This window comes from Leucopleurus acutus, assembly GCF_964270905.1.
Source record: "Leucopleurus acutus genome assembly, chromosome: 9".
Lineage (NCBI taxonomy): Eukaryota > Metazoa > Chordata > Mammalia > Artiodactyla > Delphinidae > Leucopleurus > Leucopleurus acutus.
Window position 1 is genome coordinate 97,130,414 of NC_139144.1, and position 25,482 is coordinate 97,155,895.

Consider the following 25,482-nt stretch of genomic DNA (forward strand, 5'->3'; position numbering starts at 1 on the left):
CGGGGCAGGAGAGGGGTGTGGCCCAGGAATCTGGACTGGGAGCCTAAAGGTGGGTCCCACGAGCCAGGTGGGCAATTACCTTGGGTGTGCGAGGGCACAGCAAAGCCCCCCAGCCCCACATCAGGCAGGTCCAGGTTTGGGTGCTGGCTCTGAGTCCTTGCAAAGCAGTTAGGTGAGCCAGTCTTCTAACCTTCTAATCTGGAAAATCGGGTAACACTTACGTGCTCTCATGGAAGTGTCTGTAAAGCACAATCATAACAGCTCAAGGACAGTTGATTCTTCTTCCATAGATGAGCTCAAAAGCCCCCAGACCTGCTTGTCTGAGCTGTGGTCACCTCTGCCCTCTACCCTGCAGCCCTGCAGCCCTGCCTCAAAGGAGGTTTCCTGGCTCAGCCCAGTGACCCCTCTTCCCTCCCAGCTCCTCCCTTCCAGTCAGAGGAGACCCCAGAGAGCCCTGCATCCCCGCAGAGGCGGAACAGCAGGAACTTGGAGGAAATCTTGGGACTCTCTCCGGGAGTAAGTCAACAGGAGGAGTATGCGTATAAAGACAAGACAGTGTTCAATTATTTTATGGCACGACAGTTTCCACTTTTCTTCCTGTTGTTTCCCAAGAGGTATATCCACGTTATTGAATTGCAGTCATTCAGTAGATCTGCGAGGTACCTGGGAACAGGCTGAAGGTTCTCTGTTTCCTAAGTGAGAAGACAGAGCAGGGAGATGTGCGTGTGATACCCACGGCTGGTGGCAAAGCTGGAGCTGGCGTGCAAGGTGGAACCTTAGGTCCAAATCACCCGTCAGACCTCGTGGCCTCTTGGGAGCCTTCTGCCTGTCAAGATGAGAGGCTTGGGTGGAGACAGGCTGGGGACCCTCCACCTCGGAGGTCTTCAGGAACAGGGACCTCTCCTTTCTTTTGCTGTAAGAAAGAGAGCACGTCTCTAGAGACTGAAGGATGGACAAAATTACCTTTGGAGAGGGATGAAAATTGAAAGGAAAATAAGAAATGAGGTGCCCGAGACGAGGAAGCACGCTCTCCCTCAGGAAGGGGGGAGATGCCGGCTGGGAAGGGGGAGGGGTCACCTTGTGGGACATTTTCTGCTTTGCTGGGGGTTGGAGTAGTGTGGGATTGCAATGACCTCTGAAGCCTTGGGACTTGCAGTCTAAGGAGATGGAGGGAGCGATAAGGGTGAGCTGGGGGTGTAGATGTGCTGATAAGAGGCCGGCAGAGGAAAGGAACACCTGCCCGGGAAACACTCAAGCCCTAATGCTAGTCCTGGAGGGAGTGGAGGCGGGAGGGCCTGGTCAGAGCCGCACAGAGCAGGTGTGCAGGGCTGGCCACCAAGGGCATGGTCCTCGGGTCCCGGAGGAGGAAAGGGGGGCCCCCTCCATGCGTGGGCCTCCACCTCTGGGTCTCCCCCTCCCACTTGCGCTCCTTTGCCTGCACTGTCCTCTCCAACGAGAGGGGCAGGAACAAGCTGCCTGAAGGGGACCAAGCCGTTCCTCCTGTCCTACCTGGTAGGATTGAGATTCAGAAATGGCCTTCCTCATCCTTAAGGAGTTCTCTCCTCTTCTGTCCTCTGGCTTCCCTCCCCGTCCCCCCATACCCTTTGTCACGTCCTGCATCGCCACCCTCTTCTCCCTTCTCTCCTCTCAACCGTCCTCATTCTCCGGCAGCTTTCTGCAGGCAAGGAGTCCTACAAGCTCTCTCCCTCAGGTAGAGATGATGCCTCGGGGTCTAGCACGAGTGTGTAAGAGCTGGTCCAGGGCCCCGACTTCCCTGTCTTATCCCAGAGACCCTTCGTGCCAAGGGAGCCAGATCTCTTTTTCTGATGGGATGAGAAGGAGGAAAACATATAAACCCAGAATTCAATGTTTAGGTCATACCCTCCCACCCCACCTGCCCACAGCCACGTAGGGGAAGAATTTGAATACCATCCTTTAAAACATGAAGAGGAATTGTCATTGGATGGTGGAATTATTTGCCTTTTTTCGTTTTTCAGAATTTTTTAACATACTTTTGTAATAAGAAAAAAATGGGAAGGGGGTCCCTGGTTTCCTACAAGGATTTATCTCCTCAGCACAGGGCATCAGGCAGGCGGGTGGTGAGGGAATGGGGGCAGTGGTAGTGGTGCCACCCGGTTCTTTCCTCTCCAGCCGCCCTCGTAAGACACCCCGACGCCCAACTACCCTCCCCAGGCAAACTCACAGAGCCGGAGATGGCTTCTCATTTAGCCTTGAACCAAGAGGCTCCTCCCCCAAATAGCCAGGAGGTTGTTAGTGATTTTTTTCCATTCAAGCATCATTTCCTGAACCTGCAGGTCAATGAGTGCAAGGGACAGGTGAACAGGGTCACCTGCTTACTTGAATCCTGCCTCTCCCATCATCAAGTGACCTCCTGTACCGCTCCCCAATCACCCTGTCACCTGGCTTGGATCACCAGGAAGTAAACAGCAGGCCGTGTCGGCTGTCTGGGACAGTCTCCCGATAAGCCCGTCTGACGGTGTGGCCAGCATCCGTGGGAGGGAAGCTCCACGGGCCCTTCCATTTCTGCGATCCCCTCTTTCAGGAAGGGTACGTGTTTCTGCGCACATGCTCACCCCTGCACGTGGCGGTTCCTTCAGGTGCAGGGTACGTGGACGCCAGGAGCGGTGTGAGCTGGTGGTGATAGTTCCAGCGTGTCTAAGACCCCCCTCCCACCTGTCCTGGCACCCCCTCCTGTCGCTCATGGCCAGTATCTGTCTCTGGTTTTTCAGGGTGGGGCTTCATCCTGCCTCCCCATCTCTCTGCTCCAGGAAGCAGATGTAAGCCACAGTCCATTACCAACAGGTCTGTGCTCACCAGGGTCATGGGCAGGGGCAGGCACTGGGACGTGAAAGCAGGTCTCTTGAGATCCGTTACTTGGGATCCTTGCCTCTGTCTGCCACACTGATTTTTCTCTGAAGACTGTAACTCCTCCCACCCTTTAGAGATGGAGTTTAGACACTGGGTCTCTAACAACTTTTCCTCTGTGTCTGAGTACAGGAGGATGTGGAATGAGGGAAGACGGTGTTCAGTCTACCAGTACAAGAGGGCAATGGCTAGGATAGAGGGAAGTCCGGGAGAGGACGATGAGTGAGAGAAAGGTTTCCACTTGGGTCCAAGGCACTCTGCTCTCTGTCTCTCTCACACCCAGAGCAGGTACCCATCCCCTCCTCCACCCACGCCCTCCCCCTCCTTCATTTCTGACGGAGCTGAGTTTCATGCACAGCCCAGGACTTGAAGATCCCCATTTCAACATCCGGTCTGGGTCTCAGTTTATGCAAGTCGCTTTCCTTTGAGAAAGGCTGTACAGAGGAGTGGGAAGGTGTGATATTTAGAATCTAAAGAATCGGCCAAGAGCCCTGCTCTGCACCTTATTATCTGTGTGATCTTCAGTGGGCGAATCATTTCTTTTGTGAACCTCAGTTTCCTCATCTATATAATGGGTATGGCAATACCGTGACTTTGAGTCCTGGTTACTATGTGGATCTAATGATATAATGGACATGAAAGGACTTCACAAACTCTTAGGTCATTGCTGTGGCTCTGCACAGAATGGCCCACCGTGGTCATCCTGGAAGCCTCAGTTGCCCCCTGCTAGCCACTCTCCACGCTCTTGCCTGTCAACGGAACTCTCCAAGAGGACGGGATGAGGGTCAGGCCCACGACTGTGATGTCACAGAGCTCATGACATCAGAGGTCCTATGGAAGGGAAGGGGAGAAAACGGTGCTGGGAAGGGGTAAGCGCCGGGACAACGGACAGGGGAGGGAGGAGAGGGTCCTGCCGGGCACTGGGGACTAGGGAAGGCCCATGACTTCCCTGGGCTCCCAGCTCTGCAGGGCAGCATTCCTGGCATCCATCCTGCTGCTGCTGTGGGTCAAGGGGGTGACGCCTCAGAAAGGGAGCCCAGGCCTGGACGAGAGGAGTCAGAAAGAGAAAACACCCTCTACAGGTAGGTGAAGTAGGGGGACGATGCCTGAAGCCGGGGACCAGATCTCTTTGGAGTCAGATCACTGGTCAGGCCAGAGGGAAAGCTGAGATAGGTTTGGGTTACGGGCGGTCACCCCAGGCCCTACTACTGCAGTGTAAGTGTCCTGTAAAGGGCCTAGAGCCGCAGTTCCTCACCAGGGCCGTACTCAGGGTGTGCCGGGGCCAGCGGATGTGCGTGGGACCCTGTGAATACGGGAAGAGGCTCTTGGAAGTTCACCCTCCTCCACGTTGGTCCCTCACTCCCCAGACGAGGTAACACCTTGGAGGAGGCAGTGTGAACTGGCAGAGGGGAGTGTGTGCCCTTGAGCTGGGGCTATGGCCGCACACAGACCAGAAGAGACCCCCCAGATGGAGCAACGCCTCTGTGGTCAAGAACAAGGGTGTGGGCGGTTGGGCTCCCAGGTTCCCCAATGCCTTCCTCTTTCCAAGGCGGGCCAGGGGCGGGGGGCAGGGGGGCATCAGAAACAATCCTTTCACGCTGTCCCCCGTCCCCTGTTTCGGACCAAGATGGAGAACAGTTTGCAGAGCACTTTGTGGCCTCCTCGGTGGGCGAGCTGTGGCAGGCAGTCGACATGACCCAGCAAGAGGACGAGCAGATGTCAGAGGCGGTGGCAAGCCGTGGCCACCTGTTCCACCTCGCCTTCTGCTTGAACCTGGCCGGCACCGTGGTTTTCCTATGAGGGACCTGGAGGCGGAGGCGGTGGCCTGATTCCTGGATGAGGACCTGGACATCCGCCTCCGCTTCACGGTAGCTTACTGACCGCCTCCCCGTGGGGGTCCGGAGCGCTCCTCCCGAGGGTGACGTACATGCGGCTTCCTGGCTCTTGCCCATGACCCTCCCCCTCGGGACGCAGCATCAGAGAGACCCCGTGCTGGCCTCTCAGCGGCCCATGGCCCCTGCCCACCTTCCTCCCCACCCTCTGAGGGCCATCTCCAAGAGCGGAGACACCGGACCCCTGCCCTTCTCTCTCCCCCAGCCTCTCCTGGCTTTGCTCAGGACAACAGATTAGGGGTAGGGAGGCAGCAACAATGAGAGTAATAACAATCAAATCCTGGAAACAAGTGGGGGCAGCTTAATCTTGTCTCTAACCGGTTTCCACCGACCTTTAGCTCATTCACTGGTTCTTTCCTTGTCTCACGTCCTTGGAACTCTGCTTGGCGGTTTCTCCTCTGATTTTTTCTGACTTCTAGGCATCGGACATAGCAGGAAAGTGTTCTTAAGAGACAGGCAGAAGCCAAGGGCCGGCTTTTATTTTTGGAACAGAAGGGGAGAGGAGGTATTGTCCTGATTCCAGGGATGGGGCAGGGAGATGCTGATACACCTGTACTGAGGTCTCTTTGGGAGCCAGCTGGGTTACCAGAGCTGGCAGCGGCTGGAGGGGTGCATGAGGGTGCCGTGGGGACAGTGGAAGTGTCTGGCGAAGGCTGGGCTGTTGCTTAGGGGCCCGTGGATTCGAAGGGTAGGAGGGCTGTGAGTGTCCTGAGGATCCTGGGTGCTGGCGTCCCTACACATCACCTGGAGAGAAAGAGAGGTCCATACAGGGTAAGGAGAAAAGCAGGGTATCAGGGTCAGCAGGACACGGCAGACCTGGTGACCAGGTGGTAACTAGGGACAGCAAAGATAAAAGCAGGGATAGCAATGCTCTGAGGGCCACATGGAGGAAGGAAGGTATTTGCCATTTGTGGGTCATTTAATCGGGCAGTGGGTATCTGGGGAGGGCTGGTCTGTGCAATCATACCATTTGCAAGTGCCCTAGAGGTGGGTCTGCTGTAAGAACACTGTGCGGGGGTTATGTCACGGGGGGACCCCACTGCGTGGCGAGGTCTCCGAGGAGGAATGTGGTCTATAGGTAGTCTGTTAGGGCTCTTTTTGAAGGGATCTGTGTTTCCAGAAGAAATGAGAGAAGATAAAAGTTGGGCTCATCTCAAGGAGGGATTTGGGAATACAGTCGTTTTCCGTTTTCTGAAGGCACTGCTGAATTTGGTAGAAGAATTTATAGCAGGATGAAGGGATGGTCCCAAGGGGACACGTGTGAAAGGATGACATTGGGGATTTGTGCAGCAGAGGCTTGGTGGCATTGGGGGGAAGATGCTTAATAATATCTGAGTGTTAACGATAGGGCATTTAGTCCATAACGATGGACTAAGCCCTGGTGGGAGGTGTCGGCTGCCTACCTGGGCATAGCTTCGGAAGAAGAGTTGCCAGGGGCTGAGGTTCAGGTTGGGCAGGGTGGTCTCCCCACGGTACCATAATAGCCTCTTGTTGTATGCCTGGATATGGGAGTGGGATGGAGAGTCGCCCTTAGGCTCTAGACCCGTGGCCATCTGGAAATCTGATGCCCTACACGCAATATCCAAAACCAGTTCACGGTCCTTCTTTCCAAGTTCTGCACTGACACACTGCTCTGAGCCAGGAGAAAAGGTACTTGCCGTGAGATCTATGGATCTAGAAAAGAGGGCTCTATGGAGTCGGAGGGGGTCCTCAAGTTGCCACCTGTTCAGTGGGGATGTGAAGGGCAGAACGTTTTGCTATGTTTGCCTGAGGGATGGTGGAAGGAAAAACTGGGGACAGGCTCTCTATTCTGCTGGTAAAAATAGATCGCAGCCCTTGGGATGTGAGTTACCTGCAGTGCAATGGCCAGTCCCCCCGTGTCTGCAGCATCCTCCAGGAATGTGCGGGAGCCATTGAAGAAGGTCCCGTTGGGTAATGGAAAGGCAGCATAGTGGCGCTCCAGGCACACTAGCGCCCCCTGTAGGGCATGGGTGTCACAGGCTGGGCAGCCCCCAGGGAATACTGTTGAAAATGGGGCAAGGGAATGAAACGGTGAGGCATGATGCAGGGGTGAAGACACGGGGGTACCACAAACTGGGCTGGCTCCCAGGAGCACTGCAAAGGCTTCAGAACTGACCCCACCCCGGAGCCCTCGCACAGCTTCCCTTCTCCCCCTCTAGGATGCCTTTGGGGCCTTCAACCTGGGTTCCCGATGGCCCCATCTCCCAATGGCCCGCTGTTACTCACGGAGCTGGTAGAAGATGTGCAGCAGCTCATGGGCCATAACGCTGCCGGCGGCGCCAAAGTTCACAGCTCTAGGGGGCAAGGGCTTGTCTTACCCTCAGAATCCTTCCAAGTTTTTGGCCCCAATTCTCCAACCATAAGTCGCATCCATCATTCATCATAACATGGGTCCATTGCTCTTGGGAAACTTAGAATGGCCCATACCTGGGGTAGCCAGGGTGGAAAAACGGGGGTTGGAGGAGTCCAGCTGGGAAGACCACCACATGGTCAGGTATTGAATAGTAGGCATTTACGCCCCAGGGGAGCACCTGCCACCTGTGGAAAGAGTACATATGAATACCAGCTCTATCATTTACGTGCCGTCGTTCCCGCATACTGTCACTATTCCTGTTCCCCTGAGCCTCTGGCTTTCTTTCCTGCTCATTTTGGACGGCTATCTTTGGGATGCGGTGTCTGTGTCTCCCTCGCCCTCGTACCTGTGGTTGGGGAAAGGCTGCAGGAAACTCCGGATGATTCTAGCTCGGCGGGATCGGACACAGCTCAGGAAGGACTGCAGGAAGCTGGGTCCAAGTCGTATCTGGGAGGAGGCAGGAGGCAACTCGAATACACGGAGACAAATGTAGATGTACACTGACATACCCTGACGCGGACATCTGAACCCAGACAGATAAGCCCCGATGCGCGGACCTCCCCGGAATCGTGGAAAACCAGCGCCATGACACCAGTGCCTGCGTGGTACAAACGGGCTTCACACGTACCAGCACACAAATACTCAGGCAAGTCACACGAATGCATGGGTGCGAGTGTGCACACACGCTCAACGTGACCTGCAAAGGTTCTACTCTTCTGTTGGCAAGATCCAGAGTGTGGCTATCCGCCCATCAGGCCCCAGCAGCACCAGGGCAGGGAAGGGTTTCTCAGGATCAACTAGGGGAAATGACTGTCTGCCACTCTGGTGGATCGGGGTGGGTGAAGAAGTTGAGGGTTAAAGAGTAAATGGCGAGGGCAGGAACCCACATCGTTGTATTCTTGTCTGGCTGGGTCTGGCTTCAAGGCCCATTCCGGGGCCCCCATCTTCACCTGCAGCTGGGTGACCTGGGAAGAGACACAAAGGTGGAAGGAACCTAGCTGTCCCAAGTCTTATCAGAAGGAATCTCTCCTGCTCACTGCCCTGTCCCTTCCTCTGGTACTGCCCCCAGGATGTGTGTGCGGCATATTGGTGTTTATACTTGTGCCCTTGGCCTTGAGCACGCTCCTCCAGGCCCTGTGATCTCTTGATCCAACACTCAGTGCACACCTACTACACGTTCCCACACTGTCTCCTTCTCCTGGCCTTACCTTGTCCTGGACCTTTGCCCGGGTCTCTTCATCCATCCAAGGAAGCATCTGGAAGCGAGCGATGAGGGCATCCTTGATCGCAGTGAATAATTCCATGGCCTGTGGGCAGGACGGGGCAGGGAGAAAGAAACAGGATCAAACTCAGCCTCAGTGCTGGGCCCTGCCCACTGGGCCTCTAGGAAGGGGCCTCGACCCTGAGGGGCTGCCAGAAGGAGGACGGTCTCAGACAGAGAAAGTGCAAAGTGCTACCCACTAGGTGACCAAAAACTCAGGGTACGGAGAGCTGTGGGGATGTGGAGGAGGTGCCAAGCACAGAAGGGGAAGGTGGGAACTGGTCACTCCTGACCCTTGACGGGGTAGACAGCTCCTTTCCGTGACACTGTCCTTTCTCTCGGCCGGGCAATCCTCTCAGAAAGTGGCGGGAGGAGGTGGACCACCATCCCCTTCTCTGCTCTCGAGGGCCCTCGTCCTCACACCCTGTTTCTTACAGCCTGCATTTCCTCTCTCCAACTTCCAGGGCTCCTCAGCTTCGCAACGAGCTGAAGCCTGCCCAGCTTCACACCCCGACTGTGTACTGACTGCCTTCTCGGCCATCTACCACCGTGTGCATTTCCTTTCTTGATGGAGGAAAATGGATGACGACACTGGGAGCCTGAGTTCAAATCCTAACTCTGCTATTTGGTAGCTGTGTGATCTTGGGCAAGTTTCTTAACCCCTCTGTGCTTCAGTTCTCTCTGCTTTAAAATTATAATAATAGTAGGAATTAAAGTAGTTGGTGCAAAGTGCTTATAAGAGTATCAGGCACATGGTAGGCACTGAAAAGTGTTCAGTAGTTATTTATTAGCGCTTCTGAAGATGATAGCATTCCATTCTGATGTCATTTCACGTGTTGTTAAAAAAAAATCACAGGTAAACAAGGGGTAGGCTTAGAGGTCATGCAGTTCAATTTTCTCATTTTATGGTTGAAGAAACACATGAGCAGGAAAGCTGGGTGACCTGTCCAGGTCAGTGTGTGTTGTGCGGACTTTGTGTCTCAGAGCTAAACTGTGCAGACCCTAGGGATGCAGCGTGTCCCTCTCTGGGTTCTCTCTCTAACTGGCTGGTTCTCTGACCACAGAGACCATCGAGAAGAGCAAAGTCGCTAGAACTAGGAGAGGATGGGTTGGCGGGGAAGGGGCGGAAGGACGTGGGCTGGGGAAGGGCCCTCACGTACAGCACTTCGGGTGCTGGGGCCGAAGGCCTCACGGACAAACAAGGCTGCCAGCGTAGGCTTGAAGAAGGCTGCCGTCTTCTCCACACACGTCATCCAGCGAGGGTGGGCGGGCTACAGAGACAAAGCTGGAATGAATGGCTCCCGCCAAGGCGTCTTCCTCATCCACTTTCCCAGGCCAGTCTCACCTAGACCTTCACCCCCAGAGCATGCTCTCTTTGCTGGACTTTCTGGGTTTGTCTCCCTTTACTCTATAACCCCTTTTGGTGACACACACGGGGTCATGCTGCTTAGCAAAGAGGGGCTCACATCTCCTCCAGGATTAGTCTCATGAGCCTGGGTTGGGCAAACTATCCTTGTTTATTGCCTATTGAATTTGAAAGCCAGGCCACTGGGAGGCATCCTTCTGGATGATTGAAAGGCTCCTGGGAAGGACAGGACTAGAGCCAACCCTCTCACTTTAGCAGGTCTGCCTGCCACCCTGTCCCCGCCCACCACGCCTGCCACCCTGTCCCCACCCACCACGCACAGAGCCCGGCGGAGACTCCCATCCTCCCAAGCTTCTTTACTTAAAAGAGAAATTGAAGAAGGAAGAGTCTCCCTGCCTCCTGCCTTCCTACCCCACTCTCCAAATGGTTATTGAGGATCATACGGTAAGACCTTGTCTTATAAAGAAGGAAGTTATCAGAGTAAAATTGGGTCTTAGATACCATATTGTTTGGTGGGAGAAGAGGAAAAAAGAAAAGACTAAATATACGAATTCAGAGCACTAAGACACTTTCTGCCAAATCAGGGAAAAGGATATAGGATGAGAGGATGGACGTCTTCAACTTCAAAGGCAGAGAAACGGTTAGACAAAAAATCAAAAGAGGGGACTTCCCTGGTGGCGCAGTGGTTAAGAATCCGCCTGCCAATGCAGGGGACACAGGTTCGAGCCCTGGTCCGGGAAGATCCCACATGCCACGGAGCAACTAAGCCTGTGCACCACAACTACTGAGCCTGTGCTCTAGAGCCCGCGAGCCACAACTACCGAGTCCACGTGCCGCAACTACTGAAGCCCGCGCACCTAGAGCCCGTGCTCCGCAACAAGAGAAGCCCCAGCGACGAGAAGCCCGCACACCACAACGAAGAGTAGCCCCCGCTCACCGCAACTAGAGAAAGCCCGCGTGCAGCAACGAAGACCCCACGTGGCCAAAAATAAATAAATAAATTTATTAAAAAATAAAAAAATAAAAACTCAAAGAGGGCCTTGGCAACTGGGGTGTTTTTTAACACGTTTGACCAGAGACATATGACTGCCACAAGTGTTAGTTTCTGCAAAAATCCCCTGGTCAAATAATGTGTTAACAGCAGGATGGGAAGACTAAGAAACATAAAAGAGAGATGTTGGGGTGGATGGCTTTGAAGAGACGACCAAGCGTAGGCCCAGAGATGACGCAGGGCAGGCGAGAAACAAATTCAGGAAGCTGGCCTAAGGGAAGGCTGAGCTGCGACTTAGGAAAACCGGCTAACATGCTAATTTGGGCTGAGTGGGCTGAAGTCATAAGACTTCATTCCTGTAACTTATTTATTCCCCCAGACGTCCTGGCAGGTCAGGCAGTTAGGCTGCCACCACGCACTCCGGTCCTAAGGCTGGAGAGAGTTTATGGGGCTTCCGACAAATGAGGAAAGAGAAAGGAAGGCCAGCACTTCTGTCATCGAAGACACTCCTGGGCCTATTAGAATGTTCATCATTTTGGAGGATGCTCCAGACCCGGTTGCCCACATCTGTGCGTTCTTGTCTGTCCCCTCACCATGAGACCTTTTAAGAACCTTCTCCTGTTGAGGAGAAGGGACTCAGACACTTTCCAGAGTGTATTACTTGGAGCTCTGAAGCTCACAAATGTGAAATACAAATAGAAAGGCAACCTCGGTCTGATAGCAATGCCTGGGTCCAGTGCAGGTGCTGCAGGCCCCCGATGACAAGCTCGGCTCTGAGGCTGCCTTTCATCAGACTGCTGCCGGGGGCGGAGGGCTGCACCCAGGACAGGAGCAAACACATCAGCCTTGAGCTTGGTAGTGTGGACCTGCCTGCCCTTTCTGTACCTCCTGGTTCTTGAGTTGTTTCCTGATCCCTTTGGCTGGTGCCTGCCCTTCTCTCCAAATCCTTTGTCTGTTCCATGCTGTTGCCCATAGCCCAGGCCACGGCAGGCCCTGACCTGGTTCCTGGAGAGTGTGGACACCACCTCGGACCACCCACTGCTCACCCTATGCCACTCTGGGATCCTTTTGGTCACACTTGTGCTGAGTCATATGTTCTATGTGCGGGAAAACAACTTCCAGAATCTATAAATGAACGTAAGTCTCGGGGGTGGAGGTTGGCAGGTTGTATATTCATCTGCTGGGGGTTATGAGTATCTGAGCTGTCTCTCAAGACGTGGAGTGATGGAGTATACCACATTGATTGAAAACAGAGAAAAAGAAAAAAAAATCATTGCTAAAATATAAAGGATAGAGGAGATACTTCAAACCCAGGATAATGAGGCTCAAAAGATTAATTTTAAGGAACAGAAAAATGTTGCGGGAGTGGGAATGTGGGAGGGATGGAGTGGGAGTGTGGGATTAGCAGATGCAAACTATTATATACAGGATGGATAAACAACAAGGTCCTACTGTAGAGCGCAGGGAACTATATTCAAAACCCTGTGATAGGGGCTTCCCTGGTGGCGCAGTGGTTGAGAATCTGCCTGCCAATGCAGGGGACACGGGTTCGAGCCCTGGTCTGGGAAGATCCCACATGCCGCGGAGCAACTGGGCCCGTGCGCCACAACTACTGAGCCTGCGCTTCTGGAGGCTGTGCTCCGCAACGGGAGAGGCCGCGATAGTGAGAGGCCCGCACACCGCGATGAAGAGTGGTCCCCGCTCGCCGCAACTAGAGAAAGCCCTCGCACAGAAACGAAGACCCAACACAGCCAAAAATAAATAAATTAATTAATTAATTAAAAAAACCCCAACAAACCCTGTGATAAACCATAATGGAAAAGGATATGAAAAAGAATGGATATATATGTATAACTGAATCGCTTTGCTGCACAGCAGAAGTTAACACAACACTCTAAATCAACTATACTTGAAGAAAAAAATCTTTTAAAAAAGAAAGAAAAAAAGTTGCAGATACAAGCTTAGAACCATGAGTAATGATAGACTTGATAAAAATCAGGAAAAATTCCAAGAGTCTGGAGAGAAGCAAATTTTTGCACAATTTTCAGTAAGGGGAAGGTAGATTTTAGAGATTACAGGTGAGTCAGGAATCCTTAATGTTAATTTCTAAACAAAATTCTAGAATGAATCATTAAACCGACTATTTTTGGACACTTGGAAAATAATGTGTAACTCCTGAGGGCCAGCATAGCACCACTGAGGACGAATCATATCAAAATCCTTTTGAAATGTCATCACTTTTAAAGGATCATTAAATTAGGATAAACAGCAGATCTGGAGTCACAAACTCAAACAGGGGCCATGAGGTAACCTAAGTGAGAGCAGCAGTCCAACGTCAGAACCCCGGGACAAGAAGGGGTACGGCAAACCGGAGAGAGGGACGCAGCCCTGCTGGCTGCATCACTCAGTCCCAGTCATTTGTCGCCCCTGGAGACGGCTAGCTCCGTGTTGCCAGAGCTTCACACTGACAACAACAAAAAAGGCCGGAACTCTGAGTCTTGCTGTGCCATCACCTAACAGTTTATAAAAAGCTTCAAAGGCCAACAACACACACCTATGGGCCAGATTCAGCCTCAAGGACCACCGCAGTGCTCCCTCTGTACAGAGAATTCAGTATTTACTAACTGTGGATTATTAACTTAAACCCTCATACTTCAGTTACGCCAGCTATAAAAATGAGCCTAATGCCTGTTCTGCCTTCCTGTTCCGCTTTCCTCACAAAGCTACTTGGGAGAGCAGGGGAAACACTACGTGGAACGTGCTCTGTAAATTCTAAAGTTCTACCCCACTCTGTTGGCATGATTTTGATTTCAAGATAGCAGTTGGTAAAACCAAAACTTACATCTTTGTGAAATCGATGGAGAAATCCACGTTAAATGACAGTGTGACTTGAGTGGATTCTGACTGACTGGTCCACAAGGGAACATCAGTGATTACTGACTCCAAGTTAGTACGAGCTTCCCCGACCACCCCACTGGACATCGTAGCACGTCCTCACCTAGTATGCCTCTCTCCCTTTCCTGTTTTATTTTTTCATGACACTTAATACCATCCAATATGTTTTATTCAGCTTACTGTCATTCTGCCTCCATTAGAATATAAGTGTTTGAGGGATTTTTGTCTATTTTGGTCATGAAGATTCCCAAGGGCCTAGAGAAGTGTCTGGCATATAATAGGGGCTCAATTAACATTTGGTGCATAAATGAACTGACGACTCTACGCTAGGTCTTCAATAACCTGACCCAATACTCTTCCCTCTGCAGAATTTTACCAGTAATCTAGATGAAGATGCAATAAATAAAACCATGAATGACCTAAGGCAGAAATAACAGATCATTGAAACAAAGGCTAAAATTACCTGAATAAATTGGGATGTTGGGCTGAGTGTAAACAGTTCACATTTAATGGGCAACAATGTGAGGTTCTGCTTTTAATTCCCCAAACTCAGCTTCTCGTTTAATAAGAGGAAGACCTGGCTTAACAGCCAGGTTCATTGACGATATATTCAAAAGTCACAAACAAAATATGGTCAGATAATGAGACCTAACAGTCCTTCTGAATAAGGGCATTAGAATTCGTTCAGAAGAATATGGTTAGACATCTGTAATTAACAACCATCGGATAGAAATACAAATTTTGATCAAATCAAGGCCAAAACCTTGGTGGTATCTTTGACTCCACTTTCACTCTCACACCACACATCCGTCAGGAAACACTGCTGCTTACCTTCAGAATATGATCTTTTAAAACATAAAACAGATAAATCCCTCTATAGGCCCCTGTTACATGCAGAGAGAAACCCAGGTCCTTACGGTGACCTACCAGGTCCCGGATAATCCCCTCCTCCCCTCTCTGATTTCCTCCCTACTCTTATCCTATTTGCTTTCTCTGTTCCAGGTGTGCTGGCTCCCAGGCTGATTCTCAAACCCCCCAGGCCAGGCTCCAGCAGCAGCAGGACAGCCTTGCCTGCAAGTCCCATCACGTTTGCTCAGCCAAAGCCACCAGGAGGATCCGTCACACTGTACCAAGCCTTAGCCAGCCTGCCCCGTGCCTTGTTGCAATGAAACGATATCCCTGTCTCCGCCGGAAAACCCGTTCTTCTCCCTAGACACTGCTTCCGTCCTACCTCCCGTTCAGATATCCCACTGATCATTTAAACCCACCCTCATCTCTCCCTCTTAGGAATTCCAAGAGTATCTAAACCAGAGTTTTCTCAGAACCCAGTGACGCCCATTCATTTACTTAGCGTATGACTGCTTTTGTGTTACAAGGACAGAGTTGAGTGGTTGCAACACAGATCACATAGACCACAAAGCCAAAAATATTTACTATCTTGACCTTTATAGAAAGAATTTGCCAAGGCATTTTTTGTTACCACCCACTATTTCTCAATCCTGCACAGTTTGTGGTTAAAAATATGGCCTCCCGGGTCAGACAGACCTGTTTTGGAGTGTGTTCCTCCACTTAGGAGCTGTGTGGTCTTGGGAACCTTACATGTCCTTTCTGAGGACCTCAGAGTGGTTCCGGGAATAGTAAATAAAATAAGCAATGCCTGACACAGAGTAAGTACTCCATGTATGTCAGCTTTTATTATTAATATGTGTCATACCTGGTACTGTTCCAGACAGGTGAAAGGGCTTCACCAAGTCACAGAACTATTTGTTGGTAGGGTTTGATTCAGCTTTTAAGCCCAAGGACAATTATATATCCTATTAGATATATAAGGCTGTTTATAATATGTATATAAAGGATATATATGTGTATAAAGGGTGGCGACTTTAGCAATTCATAAGCCTTCTAAGTTTTTTAAGTGTGAATTTCAACGTTGGCATCCCTACACCTTTCAAAAAGCACCACCAGGCCATGGTTCTGGGATTTCCAGGAGGCTGTCTGGTGCCAGGGATTTTGTAGCAACCCTAACTAAGAGGGGTTGGGGCTCTGTCTCATCTGAGTCAAGGGAAAGGCTGAGCCACAGGTTCTTGGGGACTAGCCTACCTGAGTGAAAATTCTAGAAAGTTTCTTGGGTTTTCTTTCTTTCTTTTTTTTTTAACAATGATTAAGCACACAGACTCTGGAGCCAGACTTCCAGAGTTCGAATCCCAGCTCTCACAACTTACTAGGTATATTACCCCAAGCAAGCCCCTTAACCTTTGGGTCTCAATTTACCCATCAATAAAACAGGGACAGGACGGTCTGCCCATCTCATGGAATTGTCGTGAGGATCAAATCAGCTCATGTATCTAAAGGGCTTAGAAAACTATCCAGCACGTTTGAAAGTCTCAATAGGCAATAACTACATTCCAGTCCCTGCATTTACAGTTCCCTTCTCTGAATTCCACAGATATTTCAGGTTGCCAAAGCCATGAGTTTCTCCAAGGCAGAGAAATGGTCCACAAATTACTAAGAAAAGAAACCCAGTGATTTTCAAGACTACCCTGAGGCCTTGCCTGAGGATGGAGGACATCTTATGTTCTAGATGCCTCCTCTTGGGATTGGATGTGTCGACCTAGGATTTCAAAGTTCTCAGTAACTGAGTATGGACAGAGTAGACTTTGGTTAGTAGAGCACGTTTGGTACAGCTCCCTCCTCTGATATGTTGGGATCTGCACCACGAAGCCCACGGTGTGGCCGACAGAACCCTCGGGATGTCAGAGATGAGCTCCTCGTGAAGCACCTTTGGACATGGAACGCTGGAGTCACCGAGACAAAGGGAAGGTCCCTGCCTCTTACTCCAGTGAACCCTAGGCTGTATGTCCGGCCCCTCAAATCACAGCGCTCAGGATAACCAGGCAAATAGTCTAGGGGTCATGACAAAAGAAAAGCAGGCCTTGATCACTTTAGAGCTTTATATCTAGACTTTAACAATCAGCAAAAGGCCCTCGAGGTAGCCAGACGTGTGCCTAAGGGTCTGGTCCCTGGTGCCTCAGCTCTCAGTGTCAGCCTTGAGTGCCTCCACGAGAGCCCAGACCCTGGGGCATCTATCTTCATGCCCCTCCCTGAGGGGGCTATGCCCACGTTCATCCCCCCAAAGGACAGATGCTCCTTTAGCCCCCCATCCGGGAGGATTCCTCCCTGCCCCTCCTCACCGTGGGTGGTCGCCCTGTCAGCTCCCCCAGTTTCTGGCTCAGCAATCTACGTGCCTCTTGGAATTTACTGTCCAGGGCTGGAGAAAGGGTCCCCACCAGACCCAAGATCATGTGGCTCTGCAGAAAGTCCCTGTGGAGAGAAAAGAGACCCACAGTATACCCCCGGGCTCTGGGGAAAACACCAGAAAAGCTTCCCCTTGGATAGGTCACCTTGATACTCTCGGGGAAGCCCTTCTCTGTATTAATAGAGAATAACTGCTTCACATGTGAACACGTCAAGAAGGGCTTTTCAAAAAATAAAAAAAAGAAGGGCTTTTCTTTCTATCTTTTTTTTTTAACCCTAGTTTAAAAATATTTTATTGCTAAAAAATTCCAAAACCATTAAAGTATCATCAAAGTTCACTGATCACAGATCACTTTAACAATTAAAATAATACTGAAAAAGGGTGAAATGTTGCGAGAATCACCCAGATATGACCCAGAGACATGAAGTGAGCAAATGCTATTGGAAAAATGGTGCCCACAGACTTGCTTGACACGGGGTTGCCCCAAACCTTTCACTTGTAAAAAACCACAATCTCTACAAAGTAGAATACAGCGACGCAAAATTAAATGTTATCAACTATAGTCACCATGTTGTACATTAGATCCTGAGACTTTCTTCACCTTACAACTGAAGGTTGGTACCCTTTCACCAACCTCTCCCTATTTCCCCACCCTTCAGCCCCTGGCAACCACTGTTCAAAACTTTTGTCTGTTTTAAGAAGAGCTTTTCTTGATGTGGGTTGGGCTGGGGTGGAGAATGATAGAAGAAAGAACCAGATGAAGAGGAGGACCTCTCAAGTCACAGCGGCGGGGGCGAGGGTGGGGGAGGATCTGGGCTAGATGAAGGCTGGACTTAGATTCAACCAAACAGATTCAGCTACTTCCACAACCAAGAAACCTCAGCTCATCTTAAGATGCATCTTCTAAGAGCAACAAAGCTGGGATGCAGGACCTTTCTCTGCCCGGCTGGCAACTCTCTCACCGGGTTTGATTTGTATCCTTACATAGGATACAAATCGCACCTGCGTGAACGGCTGTTTGCTTCTCCCTGAAAGAATTTCTAGTCGTTGCTGCCACTGAGTTACTATGAAGATGGGCTTTGAGCCCAAGGCCCTGGAAGGAAGCCACTGCCTCCAAGTGGTGGCCACACAGTATCAGGGACAGCAGTGAGCCCAACGCAGAGCCTCATCCTCCCTCCTCCCACCTTCCTCGACGCCCTGATCGTTCCCACAAGGGCCCCAGAATCCTCTCACTACAGATGAGAAACAGCCTCTCCCCCAGGTTCTTCCCAGCCTTCACCTCCTCCATCTACTCATCCCACGTACCTTCTCCTCCCACCCACACCCCTCAGCTGCTGACAAGACATAAATGCCCAGCTGTCCCCAGCAACTGGCCTTCGAGCATCTCCCACAGCTCAGAGTTACTTCACAGGCTGGGTGCTACTCCCAGCAAACCCCATGTCTTGTCAGATACCTGGATCCCTCATTTCGTGTGTGTTTCCCTACCCCATGCCCCCCGAGCCCCTCTTCCTGTTTCCACCATGTCCTCCTGGGCCGTCCATCCCACCCCCTCTCTGCCCCCATATGGCCCCAGATCCCTCCCATCTTTCTGCGAGGCCCTTACTAGCCTGCATTCTCCAGTCTTCTTTGTCCCTGAGACCTCCGGTCCTCGGACCCTCTTTCCATCACCCTCCCACGTGGGGCAAACCTGTGCTTCGACAGCTGCTTTTCAACCAGTTGCGACATGTTTTTCAAATACTCCAGGTCATGGACTGCGACGGGATGAGAGGGGCTCAGGGACATTGGTGCGAATGTCGCTTGCAAGCAGGACAACCAATCGATGGCAGGGGCCATTTCCTTAAAGGAGGGATACGGAGGCTTGGGGGGACAGGAAAGGAGGAGAGGGGGCATCCCCTCCCTCAGGTAGGAAAGGGAGTGGGGAGGCGGGGGGTTGAGGGAAAGGATGGAGCCAGGAAAGTTAGGGATGGAATGGAATTAAGGAAATAAGGAGAAAGAAGACAAGAAGGTCAAGAAAGTTTGGGAGCGAGACCCTCAGGCCCATCTTCATCCAGTCCCTGGTTCAAGGTACCTGCAGCTGGTCAATCGTGACCATCTGGAAGAGCTTTCCCTGTGCTTGCTGCTGCTCCGGGGGCCTCAGAAACTGGTACAGCTGTGAGTTAATGGAGATGGAAAAGGAGGCGTGTTCTCCCACCTTGTTTGGGTCTCCTCCCAGCAAGGTTCCCAGGCGATTCAGGTAAGTCAGGTATTCCCGCAGGATCTGGGGGAGAGGCAACCTCAGTCACAGCCACCGTCGGCCCCTGCCTTTCTCTAGCACAAGAGGTCAGGACCTTGGTCCCCAGTGCCATCTTACCTGGGCATAGTTCATCTCCTGCTTTTGCTTGAGGGGAACATCAAACTCTGGCTGGTCTATCTGGACACAAGAGAGACTGAGAGAAGTGGGGAATGTGGAGGAAGGAGAGGACAGGTGTGGGGAGATGGGCATTTACCAGGAAGATGGCCCCAGGAGATGGACTAAAGGGGGCACAGAGGAGGAGCCAGAGAGCAAAGAAAGCCAGGGACTGGGGGGCGAGGGACATGGGGGAAGAGTACAGACGTGCAAATGTGCAAAGAAGGTACTTCAACCAGTTTGGGGGAGCTCAGCAAGAGAGAAGCATAATAACCCATGTCCTGTAGGGAATCACTGTCTGTGCCAGGGCCAGGTCTAGGGTAAAGGGAGTGAGATACCCGTCTCAAGTGCAAAATTTGAGAGGTACTGAAAACTCAGTAATCAAGATCGATAATATCTTAATTGAAATTTTAAAAATCTAAATGAAAGCTAAAAATCCCCACAGAATAAAATAGCAAAACTTTGCTCATCATGTATTTTTCCCAAAAATCCACAATGTATTTTTGATCATTTTTTTTGAATTGTAGATGTTTCCCCAAAAGTCCGCAATAGTTTTGATCCACCGTTTTTTCAAAAAAGAAAATCCACGATGAACAAAGATTTGATATTTTGTTCATCATGGATTTTTGCATTGATTTTGACATTTTAAAAAATATTTATTGAAATACTATTTATCTTGATTAGTGAGTTTGGGTACCCTCTTAAATTCTGCACCCCAGGCAAGTAGCCCACTACCCTCACGTACTTCACCCTACTTCTGACATCGGTGTGTCTGTTGTTTCTATCCCGAAGATCTTTGCTCCCACGTTTTTTGTTTTACTTCTCCGACTTCAATATCCTACTCCCACCTGGAGCTATATACTTTTCTGCTCTCTTGAATAAAGCTTTCACTTGACTCCTTTGTCACATTTTCTGTCCAAACTTTAAAGAACTAAAAGTCATCTATGCCTTTGCTTCAACCTCCTTACCTTCCTCCTAACTCCATAAAATCGGAGTCCATCTCCATGACCATTTTGATGCTATGTCTAGAAGGTTCCAATGGTGTCTTTTCATTCCTTATTTTCTAAGCTCAGAAGTCTCTGGAATCAAAGATAACCCCTCCCTCCTGAACTGGTCTCTCCCCTGTCCTTTGCGGCTCAGCTGAGCTGGTGTGACCCCCACCTCCTGACCGTTCTTACTCTTCTCCAGCACCACCTCATCGGGGCGCTCCCTCTGTAGTTCACTCTCTCTACCTGTATTTCCCCTCAGAGACCATTCAGTCTCAAGGTGATGGGAACCACCCTCCTCCCATCCACACCAAACCAACACTGTGGGGTCATTGTCTAGTTTCTCCATTTCTCTTATTGATATTCAGTCAGTCACCAGTCGAATCACCATGGACCATCCATCACCACTAGGATGACGATGTAGGTAGCTGCCTACATCCTCATGCCTGGCCTCACTTTCCATTTCTGCCACAATCATCTTAGTTCAGAATCAACGTGGCTCATCTAGCTGCCTAGCACCGCTAGGTTGACCTTGAAAACCGCTGACTGTACTTGGGCTCTGTGTACAACCATCATATTTGAAAGGCCTCTGTAGCTCATTTTTTTCTATTACGTCAAAAGTTATCACCTCAGTCCAGTGTCGTAGGCCAGGAATAATCAGTCTCAACTTCATGTCTTCAGCATTACTTTTACCTCCCACTGCACCCCACCCCTACCCGCAAACCCTCTGTTCAACAGACCAGCCTCCTTGCTGACCCCGCAGAGGTGTCACACCATTCCAGGCTCCTCCCTTAGCTCAGGACTTCCCCGCAGCCCTTATAAGGCCCTTTAGCTTCACCGTCAGCTGTACGAATCAACCAGGCTTCAGGACTCAGCCCACACTCCCCCTCCTTTGAGCTTCTCCTTAACCATTTCAGGTCTTAACCAATTTCCAAAGGCCACACCAGTTAAACCCCTCAGCACACCCTTTAGAACTGAACTTGAGAATGCCTCATGTGCACTGTCAGTTCTTGTATATTCATCCTCATATAATTTCGTGGCATTTTTCAGAGTGGGGGCCAATTTATAGGGTCACGTGGCCTACCACAATACCGATGCGTTCAAGGCTTTAATTTTTTTTACCCGCTCAGCAAACACCTGGTGTGGGCCTCTAGATGCCTGGCCCTGTGCTAGGTCCCAAAGACCTGAGCTGAATAAACCGTGGGCCTGTTCTCGAGAGGCTCAGTCTTCAACACAGCGCTAAATGCTGAGATGACAGGAAATGGGAGAACAGAGGGGTTCACCTACATCTCAGCCAGGGTTTCAGTGAAGATTTCCCGGAAGGGATAGTAATCAAGACCAAAAGTTGAAAGATATGTATGAGTTTTCCAGGCTGAGTGTGCGAACTGAGGCGTAGCGTTGCAGGCAAAGGAAGCCATGTATGCAAGGAACCGAAGAATGTCCTTGGAGCTGTAAGCGAGGGAGCATGGCTTGGGGTATAAGGAGGAGATAAGGCTGCAGGAGTTTGTAAGGGTCACACTTGCAAGGCTTGGCTAAGGATTAAGAACCAGATCCTGCTGACCTAGTGAGCCATTTAAGGCATTTAAACAGAGACAACAGCATAATTAGCTCTTGGTTTAGAAAGGTCCCTCCGGGGAAAATGAAAGCTAAATCGTAGGAGGGCAATACGAGAGACAGGGGAACTAGTTGAGAGACCCTGGGGGTGATTCCGAGACTCTACAAGGAAGACCAAGACTACTGTCTTCCCAGAACTGCCCTGCTGCTCCTTTCCCTAATCTCACCTGAAGTCCCTGGTTCTCACATCAATAATTTCCCTAAAGATAAGTCTCTTCCCTGGATCGCACATCTTTCCTCTCCGAGGAAACGTGAGTCAGGCCCAGGTTTTACTACATTTTTTGCCAGTGCCTCCCTCACCTGGATGACCGGCGTGTACGGAGGGGTGGGAAGAGGTCGCAAATAGGCTCTGAAGAATGGGAAGTGACCATACTGACTCATCAGAAGGCTCAGAGTTCGGTTAAAGTCTAAGGGAGTCCAATCACCGGAGATTGGCCAGCCTCCAAGCTGGGAAGGAGAGAGAGAGGGCTCAGCACAGGGACAGTCTCCGAGACCAACCCCACCACCACCATTGCTACTTCCTGACCTCTACTCTGAGTCCCTTAACCCCTTTAGGGCTCCACCTCTCCCTCTTTCCCTACCCTCACCCAAGGTCCTAATACATCCACAGGCCATTGCCATTTCCATCTCCCTCCCAAATCCCTAGGAAAGAGACCCATCCTCTAGGGGGGAAAAAACGGCAGCCTTGAGCATATGTTGGTCTTGCGTGTTATGCATCCAGAAACGTTGATGCCCCGGGTCTCACCTCCTCAATAACTTGTCTGAGGGGACCAGCCCCTGCACCCTCAATGGCACCTGTGTCCATGCAGGAGCTGTAGAACTGGAAGGCTTTCTCCTCCCCAGAGTCCAGGCGCCAGGAACCTGGGGCTTCTAGAAAGGAAGTGTGGGAGAATTAAAGGAGTGGGGCACCAGCCAGGAAGGTGGGAGACAGAAAGGTTATAGGAAAGGGAAGACTTCCAGGGATAAGGAGGGAAGGGGAGAAAGAGAGGGATGAGGAAAACTGGGAAGATGGGAAGAGCTGGATCAACTTGATGGAAGAAAAAGAGCTGGGAACGGGAGCACGGACAAGACAACGAGGAGGATAAAGGAGAGGTGAGGGAATTCCCTGGCGGGCCAGTGGTTAGGATTCCACACTCTCACCGCCGAGGGCCCGGGTTCCATCCCTGGTTGGGGAACTAAGATCCCACCTCCCACAAGCTGAGCAGCGCGGCCAAAAAAAAAAAAAAAAAGGAAGAAAGGTGAGAAAGGAAATAAAGACGAAGAGACGGGAGGAAAAAAAGAAATGGAATAAGCAGAGTATGGAAAAAGGAGAAAGTAGAAATGAGAGGCAGGAGGGAGATGAATGAACGAATTAGAAATATTGGGGAAATCAGAGGACTTCTAAGGGATCGGAGAGAGGAAAGTGCATGAGGAAATGTTTAGCAAAGAGAAAAAATAGGGGCAGGCTCCCCTAGTCTGGACTCTCCCCTCTCTTTGATCCCAGGAAACAAACAAACACACACAGGACAATAACCCAAACACAAACCCATTTGAATCCTCCACCTTCTAACATCTAACACCTCTCCCTCAGTCCCCCTGGCATCCTTTCATTCTATTATGGGCAGCAGAATTTGTCCGAAGTGTATTTTTTCTTTTCATCTCCATACCGTAAGTGAAAGCGTGCCCCTCTACCATGCAGGGAATACCCACCTCCACTTTTTTTCCCATCAAAAGAAGGAGGGCAAAGGGATACATTTATTTCTTCCAGATTCCAATTGATACCGTCAACAGGTTCTCTGGGTTCCCATATGCAGGAAATGCATTCCTTTTGTTACATGCTTACTCCCAAATCCTCGCCACCATCCACCAACTTCCTGGGACCAACTTCCTACTTCCTATGTGGCCTTGGTTCCTCCCTCACAGTTTTCCTCTCAGTTCTTTTCAACACAGCCACCATCTACAGGAATCTTCTTACCTCCAGCCTTTTTAACTTGGTCCTTCTCTCCCTCCAGCATCTCTTTTGTGCCCATCTATATTCATTCCCTTACACACAACCCAATAAGGACCCCTCCATCACTTCTCACCCACTACGCCACTTCTTTCCTCCCACCATCATCTCCAATCAGTCATCTCCATCATCCCAGTTCAGCTTCTTCCAGTTCAACTTGCACACCATGGTCCAAGGTTTCAGGGAGAACAGGAGATAATGGTGAAAAGAGGGGGGTCTGGGAAGCGATGGGAGGGAGAGGATAACACTGACAAGGGCGCGTTAGGAGACAAGAAGGGTCTGAGGGCCGGACAATGAGAGTGATGGAGAGAAAGATTAAAGTGCAACAGGCGTTGAGGAGATGCCAGTGCGGGAAGACACCTAGCATCGGGTAGAAATTGAAAATTTAAGGGAGGTAACACAGAAGATGGAACTTGGTGAAAGGGAGAACTTGGAGAAAATGGAGCAATCGTGGATAAATGGGAAAGGAGAGAGGATAGGGATTAGGTAAAGAAAAGATGAAAGGAGGGACAAGAAGAGATGGAAGAGAGGTGGTACCTGCGGTGAAATGTACGGTGATGGAGAAGCAAACCTAGCAGTTCCCTGAGAGCCAATGGAGGATGGTGCAAGCCAGGTGTTCCACAGGCACACAGGCTTGGAACAGTTGTGATCATTCTAGGCTCAGTGGCACCCATGGCAAGAGAATCTTCCACCCTGATTTCCTTACCCAGTATTCTCTGAAGTCGGCGCTTGTTCTCCTTTGCAAGAGCCTGAAAAGAACTAGTGGTCCTGTTGGTGTTTCCACAGGCAAAGCTAAAGAAATCAGTGCAGGGGGCCACACTGGTGTTTCCAGAGGCCAGGTAAAGACTCAGGAGGTCCCGACACACAGGCGTCTCACAGTGGGCTGTGGGGAAAAGCTCAGAGCTGGGAAAGAGAAAGCGATGAGGGCTCCCCCAAGGGGCTAAGCAAAGGAATGTCTGGTGAGGGAAAGGGACAGAGGCCCTGGTGAGGAGGAAATGGTCTGACTGGCGGCCAGGAGCCTGATTCAAGGGGGAAGAGGTGGGGAACCCGGGGCCCCAGAGGGTCGGGATGAGTGTCAGTTAATGGACACAGAGCCTCAGGATGATGGATGGATGGATGGGGTCCAAGAATGAGGGAGGGCTGAGTGGGTCGTGGGAGACCTAGGATCTCGCTTACCAGGACCGCAGCCCTGGAAAATGTAGCCCCAAAGCAGCAGAGAACCAGCGAGGATTAGACTGAAAAGGAGGACTGTCATTAGCGCTCGCCTGGCCATCGCCCACTGTCTGCCGTGTACAGCGGGCAGCCCCTCTTCTGGAGATCTCTGCGCAGAAAGCCAGGAGGTGAAAACCACAAGATGGAGAGAGGATATTGGGAGGGGTGGGGAAAGGGAGGGGAGAGGAGAAAGAAGGGACAGTTAGTGCTAGGGCCCCTTTGTATGGAGATAACACCCCTCATTATCCCAAACCCAGCCCTCTTTGGACCCCTGGGAGCCAGCAGGTTGTCATAAATCTGCCCCGCACAGGTCACAGAGGTCACTTACCTCCCGTCTCCTGCGGGTCCCCGCTCCGCCCGCTGGCTCAGACCCCAT

The 25,482-nt window shown here is 51.0% G+C and overlaps 2 protein-coding genes across 2 annotated transcripts; one reads left to right on the forward strand and one right to left on the reverse strand.

Annotated features, from left to right (window-relative positions):
- Positions 1 to 3,826: 3,826 nt before the first annotated feature.
- LLCFC1 (LLLL and CFNLAS motif containing 1) lies at positions 3,827 to 4,686 on the forward strand (the record flags this gene model as incomplete). Its single annotated transcript, XM_082846863.1, has 2 exons — positions 3,827 to 3,968; positions 4,514 to 4,686. The coding sequence occupies 2 exons, from the start codon at positions 3,827 to 3,829 to the stop codon at positions 4,684 to 4,686; spliced, it is 315 nt and encodes a 104-aa protein (XP_082702989.1).
- A 674-nt stretch (positions 4,687 to 5,360) lies between these two features.
- KEL (Kell metallo-endopeptidase (Kell blood group)) lies at positions 5,361 to 25,482 on the reverse strand (the record flags this gene model as incomplete). Its single annotated transcript, XM_082846148.1, has 18 exons — positions 5,361 to 5,522; positions 6,182 to 6,277; positions 6,631 to 6,800; positions 7,026 to 7,093; positions 7,227 to 7,337; positions 7,499 to 7,599; positions 8,040 to 8,117; positions 8,361 to 8,459; positions 9,574 to 9,684; positions 16,857 to 16,986; positions 18,609 to 18,757; positions 18,990 to 19,178; positions 19,272 to 19,331; positions 22,208 to 22,354; positions 22,653 to 22,777; positions 24,601 to 24,777; positions 25,071 to 25,215; positions 25,435 to 25,482. The coding sequence occupies 18 exons, from the start codon at positions 25,480 to 25,482 to the stop codon at positions 5,361 to 5,363; spliced, it is 2,166 nt and encodes a 721-aa protein (XP_082702274.1).